Source organism: Lithobates pipiens, unplaced genomic scaffold (assembly GCF_037356315.1).
Source record: "Lithobates pipiens isolate NorthernLeopardFrog02 unplaced genomic scaffold, aLitPip1_a1.2 Scaffold_30, whole genome shotgun sequence".
Classification (NCBI taxonomy): domain Eukaryota; kingdom Metazoa; phylum Chordata; class Amphibia; order Anura; family Ranidae; genus Lithobates; species Lithobates pipiens.
Window position 1 is genome coordinate 53,629,265 of NW_027507791.1, and position 17,554 is coordinate 53,646,818.

General features: G+C 41.7%; 1 protein-coding gene across 1 annotated transcript in view; it reads right to left on the minus strand.

Moving 5' to 3' along the window:
* HORMAD1 (HORMA domain containing 1) overlaps window positions 1-17,554 on the minus strand; it is a 96,469-nt gene that overhangs the window by 50,126 nt on the left and 28,789 nt on the right. The window contains exons 6-8 of the mRNA XM_077464229.1: window positions 8,015-8,035; window positions 5,177-5,203; window positions 2,676-2,743 (exon numbers count right to left, since the gene is read on the minus strand). Coding sequence (XP_077320355.1) covers window positions 2,676-2,743; window positions 5,177-5,203; window positions 8,015-8,035 — 116 coding nt within the window. The remainder of the gene's footprint in view (window positions 1-2,675; window positions 2,744-5,176; window positions 5,204-8,014; window positions 8,036-17,554) is intronic.

A 17,554-nucleotide genomic window follows, 5' to 3' on the forward strand; every position in this document is an offset into this window, starting at 1 on the left:
ACATATGCGTTCGCTACTGCACGTGTGCTCGGCGGGACGGGGCGTGTTTTTAAAAAAATGAATTTTTTCTTATTTTACCTTTTATTTTTTCATTTTGCACTGTTTTAAAAAAAAAACAACAGTCACTTTTATTCCTATTACAAGGAATGTAAACATATGTTAAAAAAAAGCATGACAGGACCTCTTAAATGTGAGATCAGGGTCAAAGAGACCTCACATTTCATATTTACACTAAAATGCAATAAAAAAAAAACTTGTCATTAAAAAAAAAAATAAAAAAAATAGCCCTTTAAGAGCTATGGGCGGAAGTGACATTTTGACGTCGCTTCTGCCCTGCAATGATATAGAGACGGGTGGGGGTCATCTTCCCCTCACTCATCCCCATGTCACACAAGGAGCAACATCCGATCGCCTCCGCCGCTGCCGACGGCTCTGGTTAGCGGCAGAGGGCACCAGAGCGCAGCGGGAGGGACCAATAAAAGTGATCTTGCGGCGAATCCGCCACAGAGACCACTTTTATCTTGAACCGGACTGCCACGCTGAAGAAGAGGATACCGGGGTTATGGCAGCTAGCTAACAACAACATTCCTCTTCAAAGTACCGACGTATAACGACAGTAGGCGGTCCGGAAGTGGTTAAAATGATAAAAGTGTTTTATTGGGCATTGGGAGGGCAGCCAAGAGTTAAACATGGATGGGATCCTAGAATTCAGCTTGAGGACAGAGTATGCATCTTGTTTACTGTATAGAAATCTTATTGTAATAATTCATATGCTTACCTTTTGCATGCGTTATGGCGGTTATATGTATATTTTCATTATATTTACTTTAATTTTAAAAAGAATGAAACATCAGTTTGTCAAGAAATTTTAGTAGCTACTAAGTCTTCTTCAGATATAAATTGTATACATGTACAATGTCAATAACATTGGTATCTGGCAGCACTGGGGCCAAAGTACACTGTAATTCTGAGAAGAAAAACGATTGCATGTAGAATACACTCACCAGCCACTTTCTTAGGTACACCTTGCTAGTACCGGGTCGGACCCCCTTTTGCCTTCATTCTTGGTGGCATAGATTCAACAAGATGTTGGAAACATTCCTCAGAGATTTTGGTCCATAGTGACATGATAACATCACACAGTTGCTGCAGATTTGTCGGCTGCACATCCATGATGGGAATCTCCTGTTCCACCACATCACAAAGGTGTTCTATTGGATGAGATGTGGTGAGTGTGGAGGCCATTGGATGAGATGTGGTGAGTGTGGAGGCCATTGGATGAGATGTGGTGAGTGTGGAGGCCATTGGATGAGATCTGGTGAGTGTGGAGGCCATTGGATGAGATCTGGTGAGTGTGGAGGCCATTGGATGAGATCTAGTGAGTGTGGAGGCCATTGGATGAGATCTAGTGAGTGTGGAGGCCATTGGATGAGATGTGGTGAGTGTGGAGGCCATGGGATGAGATGTGGTGAGTGTGGAGGCCATTGAATGAGATCTGGTGACTGTGGAGGCCATTGGAGTACAGTGACCTCATTGTCCAGTGATAAGATGATTTGAGCTTTGTGACATGGTGCATTATCTTGCTGGAAGGAGCCATCAGTAGATGGGTACACTATAGTCATAAAGGGATGGACATGGTCAGCAACAATACTCAGGTAGGCCGTGGGGTTTAAACGATGTCCAATTGGTACTAAGGGGCCTAAAGTGTGCCAAGAAAATACCCCCCACACCATTACACCACCACCAACAGCCTGAACCGGTGATACAAGGCAGGATGGATCCATGCTTTCATGTTTACATCAAATTCTGATCCTACCATCTCAATGTCGCAGATGAAGTCGAGACTTATCAGACCAGACAATGTTTTTCCGATCTTCTATTGTCCAATTTTGTTGAGCTTGTGCGAATTGTAGCCTCAGTTTCCTGTTCTTAGCTGAGGGGTGTGGCGCCCGGTGTGGTCTTCTGCTGCATTGTGCATTCAGAGATGGTATTCTGCATACCTGGGTTGTAACGAGTGGTTATTTGAGTTACTGTTGCCTTTCTATCATCTGCAACCAGTCTGCCCATTCTCCTCTGACATCAACAAGGCATTTTCCTGCACACAGCTGCCGCTCACTGGATATTTTCTCTTTTTTCGGACCATTCTCTGTAAACCCCGAGAGATGGTTGTGCTTGAAAATCCCAGTAGATCAGCAGTTTTTGAAATACTCAGACTAGCCCGTCTGGCACCAACAACCATGTTCAAAGTCACTTAAATCCCCTTTCTTCTCCATTCCGATGCTCGATTTGAACTTCAGCAAGTCGTCTTCACTGCATCTAGATGCCTAAATGCATTGAGTTGCTGCCATATGATTAGCTATTTGTGTTACCAAGCAATTGAATGCATGTACCTAATAAAGTGGCCGGTGAGCGTACTGTCTTCTTCTGTCCCCATGTTTCTCCCAGATCTTCTTGTTCTCTCCCTGAAATATATAGGCAGGGTACCTGGATCACCCCTGAACGGGCTCCATTGTGTGTATGTCTATATGACTGGGGTTGGGGCACAGGGCTATATACACCTTTGGCATACTGATATGAATGGATCTGGGTACAGTGCTGAAAAACTTGCTGATAATACATACATACTGTATATCGTCTCAAAAATACTGTCATCAAACAGAAAAAGAGATACTTGCCTTGAAAAATCCATAATGGCCCCACTAGGAGTATATTTAAACTTAAACTGGTAGCATTCTGTAATAGTCTTAGAAAAGAGAAAAAGGTTTTTAACACATGTGTATTGAAGGCTGAAAATTGTATACTTTCATTAGACAAAAAAGCGTTTTCGTTTTCATTTTTTGCTTTTTTCGGAAATTCGAATTTTCAAATTTCCTTTTTTTTAATTTTCCAAACTCTGAATTTACGAATTCAGAATTTTCAAATTTCAAATTCCAAATTTCCGAATTTTTGAATTCAGAAATTCGAAAAAAAGAAAGAAATTCAGTAAAATTTGAAATAACTAACTAATAATAACTAACTATTAAAATATAAGTATTGGAATTTCCTTTCAAATTTGGCTGTTAGTGAAAGTAACAAATACACATTTATCTGAAGTTACGAATTAACCGAAATAACGAATGCGGCATCTAAACAAATGGAATGGAACAAATTAATAATAATAATAAAAAGGTTTTATTATTATTATTATTAATTATTAGATTGTTACATTCCATTCGTTTAGATGCGGCATTCGTTATTTCGGATAATTCATAACTTTGGATAAATTTGTACTCGTTACGTTCACAAACAGCCAAATTTGAAAGGAAATTCCAATACCTATAATTTAAATATTCTTTTGAATGTTCAGATTTTCATTCTTATTTTTGTATTTTCAAATTTCCAAATTTTTGAATTGTCAAATTTCCAAAATTTCAAATTTCCAAACTTCCGATTTTTCCAATTTCTGAAATTTCGAATTTCTGAATATTCAATATCCGCAGAGGTGAAATCATAACTTTCTGATTTGCATTCATGTTCTGAGATGAGCAGTTTGGAGCAGATAATAGGCTTTTGCGTTCAGAGTCAGCTAAATGACGCCTCTGGATACAGCCGCACTTGGGGCGGCTCCGTTCATTAAGGGCACATGGGCGCCGCGCCCCCTATCCATGCCGCCGCCTCCCCTATCCATGCACCTGGCCCCTTGCAGGATGTCCGGCGCATGAATTTCAAGGCCGGGTTTTTTTTTTTTAAGCACTGATTAGAGCCAAAGGCTCTAATAGGCTTCAAAATATTGTGGACTCGGGTCACAGAGAATGCCCTCACAGCCCACCAATGTGTGTTACAAGAGCAAATATTCGCTATTATAACACTGATTCTCCACCTGGCTAATCAGAAAGCGGGTCCGAGACCCATCACCTGGTTGGCTGAAGGTATAGGCGATCCTATTGGACGCATAGGAGGAGGGGAGGAGACGCACAGCTGCCGCGATGAAGGAAAGGAACACAGGAGCCGCTGCTCAATGCCGGCTGCCCACTGCTCGCTGCCCACTGCTCGCTGCCCAATGCCTGATGTCCGATGATGATCACACGCTGCCTAGATGTGGTAAGTGTCGGACCGACCGGCAGAAGGTGGGGGGGGGGGGTGATTGTTTGTTTGCTGCCCCCCCCCCAAAATAAAACACACCATCTGCCACTGAGCAGCACACTGTGCTATTGGCACATACAAACTGGCTATTTAGTGATGCCCATAAGTGCTGGCCCTGGGCAGAAACTGTCTGCATCCAGGACTAGTCAGAGTCCCTAATTGCACATAACCTCTCATATAAACAGTTACATGCAAACTGCAACAGCGCCTGTCAGCCTGTCACTGATTTCTACAGGGTGCTGCCCACAGCTGTGCATGCCCACCAGAAGCTGCCCCAGATTGCCCGTGTGAATGAGGCCTAAGCAACTTATAAATAATTGAAAACTGCAGAAACAACAGGACAGCCAGGAAACCATATTTCTCTCCTATAGGCAGTTTCACAGTGATTCTGTCATGAGCAGGGCTCGTGCAAGGATTTTTGACACCCTAGGCGAAAACCTAATTTTGCCGCTCCCATTGGCTCCACTCCAGACTCCACCCCCTTAGCCCTGCCCATGTGACAGGGGGTGGCGCTATACCGGAAGCATCGGCTTTGCTTCCTCTAGCACTGACTCGAGTGCTGCTCCTCTAGTTACACTACCTGTTGGATGGAGCAGCTGTCTGAGACTGAGTTAGTTACATGCTGCAGCCTGCAGAGCATGCAAATGCGGAGGGAAAACAGCGGCCGGGCGCCCCTAGGCAGCAGTGCGCCCTAGACGGCTGCCTAGTTTGCCTAGTGGTAGCACCGGCCCTGGTCATGAGAGAAGTACGGTAGATTGCCATTCCAAGCCTTCTCAAAAGGTTAGATGCCTGGCATTTCTGACTTTAGCATATTTCAATTACAGTTCTGGAACGAGCATGATGTAAATGAATGTCAGGAAAATGTCTGATCTACTTGTTTCAGGTCAGCGACTTAGACAGCAGGGAAGTCAAAGTAACAGAATGACAGCCAGAGAAATAGCATTCTAGAAAGGAAAGATCAGTAATGTCAGACTCTGCTAAGTGTCCCTTAAATATCACAAAAAGCTGACATTACATAAATGTCCAGTAGATGGCAGCACAGCACCAAACATACCTGAGGATCATCAATATTGGTGTATATCTATGGAGAAAATGTAAAATGTAGGATTTGTTAAACTTGCTAAAATTTAAATATAAAGGCAATATGATAATGGTGAATGTAGGAATCTCATCACAAATTGAGAAGTGTCAATTATTAAGGCAGTTAAAGAAGCCATGACAAGTGGTGAAAATGAATCACTCTCTAACGGATGACAACAGACAAACACACCCACTCTGAATATATGGTAAGAAAAGGTCACTCGGTGGATTCTATATATATATTTTTTTTAATCTCTGCCTTCTACAACTTGTATAGATGATCAGTTAACCACTTCGCACCCAGGCCAATTCTGACATTTCTCTTTATCATGTAAAATTCTTAATTTTTTTGCTAGAAAATTACATAGAACCCCCAAACATTATATATAGTTTTTTTTAGCAAAGACCCTAGAGAATACAATGGCGGTTGTTGCAACTTTTTATCTCGCACGGTATTTGCGCAGCAATTTTTCAAACATGTTATTTTTCAGAAAAAAAAACGGTTTCATGCTTTAAAAAAAAAAGTTAGCCCAATTTTTTTGCATAATGTGAAAGAGGAAGATACGCAGAGTAAATACATACCCACCCTGTCATGCTTCAAAATTGCACGCGCTTGTGGAATGGCGCCAAACTTTGGTATTTAAAAATCCCCATAGTCGACGCTTTAAAGTTTTTTTACTGGTTATATGTTTTGAGTTACAGAGGAGGTATAGGGCTAGAATTATTGCTCTCGCTCTAACGTTCACAGCGATACCTCACATGTGTGGTTTGCACACCGTTTTCATATGTGGGCGGGACTTATGTATGCTCACGGGGACAGGGGCACTTTAAATTTATTTTTATTTTTTATTGTTAATTTTACTTTTATTTTTACACTTTAAAAAAAAATTGATGACTTTTATTCCTATTACAAGGAATGTAAACATCCCTTGTAATAGGAATATGGCACGATCGGACCTATTTACGGTGAGTTATGGGGTCAATAAGACCCCACATCTCATCTCTAGGCTGGGAAGCCTTCCCGGCCGAGCAGGCGCCGTTATTTAAATGCAGAGGCCGGGCGTGACGTCATAACATCGCGCCCGAACCTCCGAACGATCATAGAGACTCCGGCGACCATCTGGTCCGCCGGAAATCTCTATGATCACCATCCGGGGGCCGGCGGATCCTGTGTCCGACTCAGCGATGGAAGCGGTGAGTCAGTAGAATCACCGGAGGGCGGAACAGCCGCTATGATCGTTCTTATGGTGCAGGGAATCGCCGGCTGGAAATGCCGATATCTGAATGATGTCTGTAGCCTCAGGCATCATTCAGCTATAACCCCGGAAAGTCGAGGCCGTCCCAGGATGTCCACCCCCCGCAAAGTGGTTAAAGAAAGTAAATAGACTGTACAAATTAAAGAATGGCTCATAAATAGGTGTATTTATAAAACATTTGCAGGGCTATTCATCCTATGAAAAATAAGTGTTACTTGTACAATTCGAGGCCGGGGCTAGTCTTTTGATATCTATTTTTTGTCCCCCTCATTTCTGGGGAGGCAACCCCCACATGTTCCATCTCCTGGCCCTGGATATATGCTGCACATTTCCCTGAGGTCATGACAAAGTCTGTTTTTCTGTCCTTATGTGTCATTACTTAGATATATTTATTTTGCCTTCCATGTTAGAGCTGGATCTTTGTGGTGGTCCCATACTATCCCCTGAGGAAGCCATCACTGGCAAAACACGTTGGGATTCAACTTCCATCTGTGACCACCTTTTCTTTTTCTCGTGGCTTACCAGCAGCCCAATATATATATTATGTATATGCTCTACCATTGATTTTAACTATTTTAACTATTTTGATATTTCTACTTATCTTTTTGTACTAAGAAAGAAAGTATTTTTTTTTATCTTACTTGTCATGAACCATTAGTCAGTAGCATCGTTATAATCCCATTCCTCCATATTTTCAATTTCACTAAGCGGGATGAGGTGCAGGTTATTATAGAGCCACTCAGATTAAACTTTATATAAGTGTTACTAGACTATTCTCACTCCAGGCTGGATATTCTTCAGTCTAAAGAACAGCGTGAATCAGGAAAATACAGCATTATGGCCACTAGATGGAGCTGACAATCATAGTAAACAAGTATTTATTTTCTATTTTTAGGGAGAGCAGCTCACCTCCACTCTTGAGTCAGCGTTAGGCAATTCAAGAAAAATGGAATGCACAGCACTGCACACATTTGGGTTGACAGATTATTTATTAAATCAATGGATCATGAACTGTTTCATAACCTGAAGTGCCACGATACAATATGCTAATGCAGATTATTGAGACAATCCCCGCATTGCACTGTGGGACAGCAGCATTTGCTGAATCAGGGATTGGTATACTACAGATAACAACAAGGCCTGTGGAATGCCCAGGAAAAACCCAAGCCTACTTACCGCCAGCTCGCAGACAACCAAATTAACCTGTCTAAGAGTACGTTAAAAACAGTCTGCGTCTTAACGTACTGTTAGACAGGTTAATTTGGTTGTCTGCGAGCTGGCGGTAAGTAGGCTTGGGTTTTTCCTGGCCATTCCCCAGGCCTTGTTGTTATCTGTTTTAGCCTTCCAATGCCGCTTACTGCGATAGCCAGCTATAGATGAGGGCGGTGGCGGTATACTACAGAGGGTCTCAGGTTTCAGGGGATTCTCTGGCATTGGGCAGAGATAGATTTTTTTTTTTTTACAAAGCTCTACCCAAAAGTACCTGGCGGTGCCTAGTGTATCACACCGAACTAGAAAGTTATATAATACAAATAAAGCAGAAATCATGTACTTACTGCTAACACCACCATCCTGAGCTGTGCAAGAAACAAAGAGATAAGGCAAAAAAATTCAACTTTCTTCGATTATTAGCAAGCACTCAATTGACTTCTTGTTTTCAATTAAGTTTAAAGCTAAATTCCAGGGTGATCTAAAAACCGAATACAATAAATAACATCATAGGTGTGCGCAGCCTATTGCATTAGGGTGTGTACCCCAAAGCACAAACACACACACCTTTCTCTGCAGACTTAGCTGCACAGGGCAGTGAATGAATGGGTAGTGCTCTGTGCTGAGCGGCTTCCTCCTTGTTCACAAACTGAAGCATAGTTAATACAGTTTACTATGATTCAGCTATGAATGAACACAGTGAGTGTGTTCACTGTGTTCATTTAGAAAAGGAATGGGCCGGAAAATTACATATTTACTAGCCCCTTCCCCCACTCTCCATCCTGAAACATCTGGGGGGAGATGAAAGCAGCATTGCGGGGTGGGGGGGGGGGGCAAAATGGGGGAAGCCTGGGCAGTCAATAGTGGGAATCGGCACTGCACATAGTGATTAGGGTGTGCCCAGGAACACTTGGCACACCCCTTACGCACTGGCCTACGCCTATGAATAACATATTAAACAAATACAAATAAAGACAGAACTTGGCTGTGTTGCCTGGAAAAAAAAAAGGTTTGCTTGTATGCATTTTAATTCTGTGTTTATCTGTTGGTCAGGTGTTCAGCTTTACCAGTTATCTATATTTTAAAAAAGTAGTGTCCCCCCCCCCATCAAAGATGCACCCACCCAGACCTCAGATCAAACAATCACCCTGTCTGAGAGTCTGCTGCCTATACAGTATATGCCTGGCTTCTAAAGCCTCGTAGACCCGATCGGATTTTCCGACGGGAAATGTTGGCAGACATTGACAGGATGTCAGGCTGTTGGCGGAAAATTCGACCGTGTGTACGCTCCATCGGACAATTGTTGTCGGATTTTCCACGGATAAATATTCGCTAGTAGGTTTTAAAATTTTCTGCAGACAAATGTCTGTTGTCGGATTTTCCGAGCGTGTGTACACAAGTCCGTCAGACAGAGTCCAAAGTGCAAACAGGCATGCTCAGAAGCAGAAGCGGTCGGTCTTGTAATCTAGCGTTCGTAATGGAGAATTAACATTTGTGACGTGGCAAATTATGAAATCTCCAAATGCAGCGCACAATTCTCTTCTTCTTTAATGGGAAGATAATGAAGCTGCTTTGCTGGTGATACTGATGGAGTTATTGCCAACAAATCTTCAAAGGCTTTTTTTTCTAGTGATAAAGAATAATATTATTATGCTTTTTTTTTTCTTTTTGGGCAAGTTACCACAACCCCATTATCCCGTAGTTTTAAGATCAAAGATACAACTATGTTGGTGTCCCTTGTCAATTTTACATTGTATTTCTTTAAATGTAACTGCCTTCTACCAAACTGTCATTTGGAGTAAAACACATAGCCAAGTTTTTGTTATCTGTTCTTTGTAAATGTTACAAAAGTAGTAGAGGAATGTGTGTACAGGTGTAAGGTTTTGATTTACAATTAGCATTTCAGATTGAGATTGTTAGCTTCCGCTTTATATATGCTTTATCCGAGGAAGGACCATGAACGGTTTAAAACTGACAACTGACAACTGTTGTACATACTTCATTGATGAATCACACAGGAAGCTTGTGGATTTTGCAAACAGTTAAATAAATCACTGGAAGTGCTGCAGAACTACTATCGTGGACTGTTTTAAAGTGGAAGTAAACCCTCCTATCGGTTTCAGCCAAGGAAGCTGCCATCTTGTTCTCTATTTAATCTTCAACTGCCCTGAAGTTGCACATGTGATCAGTTATGGCACCAGCCATTGGATGGTTTGATAGTTTGGTCATGAGCACAAGAAAATGTGACAGCTAGCATTCCCGCCATGCCATTAATTTTTTTTGAAACGATCAAATCAATGGGTTTACGTCCGCTTTAAATTCAAGGGAGCTATGGAGGGTATAGCTCTCATCAGCATAGAATTTGAGGTTTGAGTTCCCTGATTAATATATAATAATAATATATATAGGGCTGTGGAAATTTAAAAGATTAATTCCTTGATTAATCTATTCATTTTTTTGATCGATCAAAATTATTTTGATCTGTACTCACCTCTCCGTCGGCTTTCGGGTCTTCAGGGAGTTCTGTCGGAGATCCGGTGATGTCACGGACATCAATGTCACTGGACTCCTCCCCCTTCCCCAAGTGCCTCCGTCTGCTAACGAAGGGAAGGGGGGAGGAGTCCAGTGACGTTGAAGTTCTGATTGAATGTAACGCGTACGGGGGAGGAGCTACGCGTGACCTCACCCGCTGCTGCCCTACGGAACCAACACGATTGTCGGCTTTACATGCTGTGTTTTTATCATCTTTATGTGAGTCGTTTGTGTTTGAACACAAAAATGAAATCTTATATTTAAGCGGTGATCACTTAGATGTTTTCTTTCTACCCATGACCTGGCATCCTTGCTGAGATCTAAGGAGACGTCAGAGAAGTTTATGGTCCGTGTTAACCCTTTTGACACCCGCTTGCATGACCACCTGTTTGCACAGGGGTCCATGCCATAAGGTGAGAGTGATTAGTTAGACCGGAGATGGAGGGATTGTCACGCTACTGTGGAAAAAAAAAACTTACGTCAGTGCTACAGTTTGAATTTAAAACGTATTTGTGTGAACTGTGAAGTTAAGTCATGGATTGTGGAAACTAACTAGTGTCGGGTGATTGTATACAGTGTATACCACATTTACCACTGACTAATGCAGAGTTGCAATGCAAGGAGATCAGCTACAAGTAGTTGGATTAAAAAAAAGAATCGATTAATCGAACATGAAATTTTTATTTAGTAACAGCCCTAATATATATATATATATATTTAAATATTTATATACTGATCAGCCAACTTTATGATTGACAGGTTAGGTAAAAGAAAAATTGATTATCTCATTATAATTGGATCTGAAAGTGGGTGGGATATTTTAGGCAACAAGTAAACATGACCCTTAAGTTGATGTGTTGAAAGCTGAAAAAATGAGCATCGCAGTTTGTTGTGTATGGGGCTGTAAAGCCGTGGATCTGTCAAGGTGCCCATGCTGACCCATATCCACAGCCAAAAGTGACTACAATGGGCACTTAAGCATCAGAACTGGACCACAGAGCAATGAAAGGAGGCATGGTCTGATGAATCACATTTTCTTTTACATCATGTGCATGGCTGGGAGCGTCACTTACCTGGGGGAAGAGCTGGAACCAGGGTCCAATCAGGGAAGAAGGCAAGCAGGGGGAGGCAGCATGATGCTTGGGGCAATGTTCTGCTGGTATACAAGAAAAAGAACTCCAGGTGTATATAGATATGGCTGATTGGAGTATCTTGCAGATCCGTCTCCGTGGAAAACTTGGAAAGAAGAAAGAAATGGCTGCACATAGAGGAAATTCTGATTGGTGTTATTTATGTGAAAAAATAAAAGACAAAGACACCAAACTGGTCACGTAGACATGTTTAACACATATCTTGTGCTTAATCCTTAATGATTAAGCACAAGATGTATGTGAGAAATGCATCTATGTGACCACAGTTTGGTGTCTTTGGTGTTATCTGTGTGAAACAAATAAAAGACAATCAGAAGTTCTGGATGTGCAGCCATTTCTTTCTTCTTTCCAATGTTCTGCTGGGAAACCTTGGTTTCTGCCATTCATTTGGACGCTAATAGACATGTGCCGCCTACCTAAACACTGTTGCTACCAAAGTACACCCCTTTATGGATGCAGTATTCCCTGATGGTAGTGGCCTCTTTCAGCAGGATAATGCACCCTGCAAAAGTGGTTGAAGAATGGTTGGTTTGAGGAACACAACGACGAGTTTGAGGTGTTGACCTGACCTCCAAATTCTTCAGATCTCAATCTAACCGAGCATCTGTGGGATGTGCTGGAAAAGCAAGTCCAATCCATGGAGGCCGCACTTTGCAGCGTAGAGGACTTAAAAATTTTGTAAAGGCAGAAGGTTTTTATTTTTTTTTTATCTTAACCACTTTCAGCCCCGGACCATTTTGCTGGCCAAAGACCAGACCACTTTTTGCGATTCGGCACTGCGTCACTTTTGCGATTCGGCACTGCGGCACTTTTGCGATTTGGCAATTGTGCGTTCATGCGATGTGGCTCCCAAACAAAATTGACGTCCTTTTTTTCCCACAAATGGAGCTTTCTTTTGGTGGTATTTGATCACCCCTGCGGTTTTTATTTTTTGCGCTATAAACAAAAATAGGGCGACAATTTTGAAAAAAACGCATTATTTTTTACTTTTTGTTATAATAAATATCCCCCAAAAATATATAAAAAAACATTTTTTTCCCTCAGTTTAGGCCGATACGTATTCTATTGATTGGTTTGCGCAAAAGTTATAGCGTTTACAAAATAGGGGATAGTTTTATGGTATTTTTGTTAATCATTTTTTTTTTTACTAATAATGGCGGTGATCAGCGATTTTTATTGTGACTGCGACATTATGGCGGACACATCGGACATTTTTGATACATTTTTGGTACCATTGTCATTTATACAGCAATCACTGCTATATAAATACAGTGATTTCTGTGTAAATGACACTGGCAGTGAAGGGGTTAACCAGTGGATGGCAGTGTAGGGGTTAAGTGTTCCTAGGGGTGTGTTACTAACTGTTGGGGGGTTGGGCTTTCATTTAGTGAACACTGATCTCTGCTCCAATCACATGGAGCAGAGATCAGCGTCACTAGTTGCTAGGCAGAACGGGGAGATGCTGTTTACAACGGCATCTCTCTGTTCAGCCGCCCCGTGAGACAATCGCGGGTATGCCCGCGGCGATCGAGTCCGCGGGACCCGCGACCGGACTCACTGGGGTCCCGACCAGCATGCCGGCGGCGCACTTGCGATGGCAGGGCGGCATTAAAGATTGGACGTACCTGTACGCCAATATGCCTGCCCATGCCATTCTGCCGACGTACATCGGCGTGCACTGGTCGGGAACCGGTTAAAGCAGCATTCTATGCATTTTTTTTCTTTTTTGTGACTACCTGGGGGGGGGGGGGGGTGGGATGGGGTCGCAACTGCTTACACAAAGTTTGTCCTGGTGCATCTCGTTGTCGGATGTCCAGAGGTAGCCAGCACCTCTCTCTCCTCTACCGTCACCTTCTTTCCCACCGCCAGCTCAACCCACACAAGTCAGCACAGCCCCTACTCTACCAACACTGGTTGCAGCCACCCTGCTATCTGAGCCATGCCGCCATTCTCATTGGCCCTTTGCGCTGTCCAGCTACCATCAGGCTGCTGCTGATTGGGCAGGCAGGGTCAGCACAGGCTCAAGGGGAAGCTGCTTCGGCCCCATAACAGTGACTGGGGCAGCTACCCCTTTTGCGCCAAGACCACCCTGGCTGTGCTCACAATTAGCTGAATAATCAATATACCTTTCTAATGTTACATTTTTTGTCTTAGTAATAAATATTTTAGAAAGAAATCACCTACAAAACATTACACATTTGCTTTAAGGAACACTAAGAATTTGCTGCTATAACTAGTTACAGTATCTCACAAAAGTGAGTGCACCCCTCACATTTTTGTAAATATTCTATTCTATCTTTTCATGTGACAACACTGAAGAAATGACACTTTGCTACAATGTAAAGTAGTGAGTGTACAGCTTGTATAACAGTGTACATTTGCTGTCCCCTAAAAATAACTCAACACACAGTCATTAATGTCTAAACCGCTGGCAACAAAAGTGAGTTCACTCCTAAGTGAAAAATGTCCAAATTGGGCCCAAAGTGTCAATATTTTGTGTGGCCACCATTATTTTCCAGCACCGCCTTAACCCTCCTGGGCATGGAGGTCCCCAGAGCTTCACAGGTTGCCACTGGAGTCATCTTCCACTCCTCCATGATGACATCACAGAGCTGGTGGATGTTAGAGACCTTGCACTCCTCCACCTTCCGTTTGTATTTCTTAGTTTTTTTTCATGTGAATACACATGACTTGTACAATACAAGCACTGCTTCTCTGAACATCTCTGAAAAATATGTAACATCAAGCTAAGAAAACAATGATTACAACTGATGAGGATGGTCTGTTTGTGAGGGTACAAGCTTCAGGGGAGTCATCATTACTTATAGTCCACTACTTGGTGAGACACTTACCTGACACAAATATTCAGATCAGCAGTTTTAAATTCATTGACCGTATACGTGCTTTTGGCCAGTGATGTATACGGTGAAATAAGGTTAAGTATAAAAAGGTGATTGTAAAGACATGTTTTTTTTTTCAATGCATTAAGATAAAAACCCTTCTGAGTGTAGCAGCCCCCCTTAGCCCCCCCTAATACTTACCTGAGCCCCATCTCTATCCAGCGATGTGCACGAATGCCCCCCCCCCCCTCCTGATTGGCTGCGACACAGCAGCAGCACCATTGGCTCCTGCAGCTGTTAATCAAAGTCAGTTAGCCAATCAGGAGAGAGAGAGAGATGGGGCGGGGCTGAATCACGGCTCTGTGTCTGAATGGACACACAGAGCTGAGGCTCAGCTTGGGTGCCCACATGGCAAGTTGCTTGCTGTGGGAGCAATTGGCAGGTGGGAGGGGCCAGGAGCACGGGCGAGGGACCCGAGAAGAGGAGGATCTGGGCTGCTGTGTGCAAAACCATTGCACAGAGCAGGTAATTATAACATGTTTGTTATTTTTAAACAAAAACAAGATTTTAGTATCAGGATAATAGTAAATAGTTATTCCTGCGCTGCTCCTAGTAAAGGTTATTTATGTGAATAGCTGCATACACCGATATGGACCAAGCCGTGTCCACTGATGAAGTCACGAGTTGTGACGCCACGTGTAGGGACAGGGAAGGACGCTGTATGCCGATTCACACTGCACGAGTTCGCTGCTCGTCAGATATAAGTTTTTAAAGAGACCTCTCTTGTGAGTACCCTATGTTTATTGCTAATAAAAATTGGATATATTTTAAAAGACCTACTACACTGTGGTTTGCTTTCTCTGATTAAACTGGGCTCTATGGAGATAAACTAAAGGAGAAGAGTGGAGCTGGAGAGAGGAGTCTTAAAGTGACCTGCATCTGTGTTGTGACCATTTTCTTGCCAAATGTGCTTTTGTGGAAAGAGTGAAGGGGAGATGCAGATCCAGAAAGAGGAGCCTTAAAGGGACCCTCACTTATACGCTTTTGTCTCCTTGCCTTGAGGTAAGGGGCCATTACTCACTTAAGTGTGTTGACACAGTGAAGAGAACACTGGGAAGTGGTTACCGGATTCACATTGCACATTGGTTATCACAGAAAAGCACGTGCACTTTAGAGACTTTTTTTCTCTTCCTTGTTGAACTTTGGTGTCTTTTTTTTAATTATATATATATATATTTTTTTTTTTACATACCCTGCTTTCCATTAGCTCTGTAGGGTGTTTATCAAAATATTTTTGTTCATTTATTTATTGTTCACTACAAATTACTATTGTTTGTACTCTTAGAGATATTTTTTATAATTTTTTTTTAGATTCTTTGCAGTCTTTGAGGTTAGTGCATGGGACCAGTTTACACTCGTCACTGAACATCCACACGCATAATTTGTTCTTAAAATCATTCACTTTACTCTTATTTTCTTTTTTGGATATACAAATTTTACGCACCCATGCACCTTATATGACTTCACGTCTGAGTGTCATACCCATTTCTCCACATTAATACAATTTCTTTTGGATCATCTATACTTTTGGTTGTTAACACCACTGTAGGGTGTTTACATTTCTGTCACTTTGCACTTTATATTTATTAATGTTTCTAGGACTTCAAATCTGAGTGTGATACCCATTATCCCACATTAATACATTTTTTTTTTTTTTTTTGGGATCATTTATACTTTAGTGTGTTAGCACCGCTGTAGGGTGTTTACATTTTGTCACTTTTGCACTTTATATTTATTTTGACACTTCACATATCTTACTATATTTAACATTGTTATTTCTACCTTTACAATACCAGCCAACACTAGGCAATATATGAGTGAATCAGAGGGTTTTTAGTTCTGTTTAGCATATTTGAAGTAGTTGCACTTACCTGATGAGCACATGGCACTTTTGTTCACGCAATATTGATGTCATTTAAACACATATAGGTTAAGAGGTGATAAGTTCTATGTATACAATAGTTGCCTCTGTAGGGTGTTTATTTATTTTTTAATATATATATATTTTTTTATAATGCGGTAACATCCAACACTAACACACTTCCAATAGTTTTATATACACCCAACATCACTGGGTGTTAGTACCTCTGCAAGTGTGTTTATGGTTTTTTAAGAGTGCAACGTTTAGAATTTAGTCCTTTTCTTGGCACCTTATTCTATAGTTCTTTCTATAAAATACCTACACCATAATGAATTTCTAATCATATAGAACCATCTAGAAGATATCATATATTCAAATATATATGTTCTGAGAGTCATTTATATGTTACTAGATAGAGTGGAAGGTGTAACAGCCCCCTACCCAGAATAGGGTAAGAATAGCGCGACATCAACTTTCCTTACAAGATTTTAGTAGCACTTTAATCTGTTGCTGCCCTTGTAACACATATGTGCAGTGGCAAAAGAGGTAGGCTTTAACACCACATGCCCCACATATGCGTCCACGGACGGCAGAGCTTTCTGTACTGAGATCATTCTCACTGCATGCTCCCAGCACAGTGACGGAGCTGTAAAGACAGCTCTTAGTCTCTACTAATATTCTGGAGGCAGCAAGAGATGGTTTCTGGTCATAATTATTATTTATTATTAATGTGACTGGCTGGTCCTTCACGTCCTCTGAGGGTGAAAAGCCTGTTGAAGGGATACTATGACTGAACAGCAAAGGGATAAGGAAGATAGCCCTGAACCTGTACCTTTAAAGACAAGTCTGTAATTACAAATTCCATTTTTCTATCGACAATCTGTCCTCTGATGCCTCGTACACACGATCAGATTGTTGGCCAACAAAACCATGGAATTTTGTCCGAAGGTTGTTGGCTCAAACTTGTCTAGCATACACACGGTCATACAAATGTTGGCCAACAATTCCAAACATAGTGACGCACTACGTGGTTTTTCAGCTCTTTAGCGCCACCCTTTGGGCTCCTTCTGCTAATTTTGCGTTAGTAGATGAGATGGTGAGTGTTGATTCGCGCTTTTCTTTTCATGTTTTTCATTTACCGCTTTTCATTTCGTGCTTTTCAGTTAGTTTCTGAACGACCGTTCGTCAACCAGACATGTTGAGGAATCGGAGGAGATAACGTGTTATTTATTATTGGCCTTTGTGTTATTGTGTTGACATTATTTTTTGGTTGAATAAATGATTTGATTTGGTATATTTTCTATATTTTTGGATGCATAGAATGCACTTTTTGGTTAAGTTCTATTGGCAGATAGAATGTCAAATTTTTTTTTTTAATGCACAATAAAAAAATAGTGTAGAATAATACTTGGCTATGTGTTTTACTTCAAATGACAGTTTGGG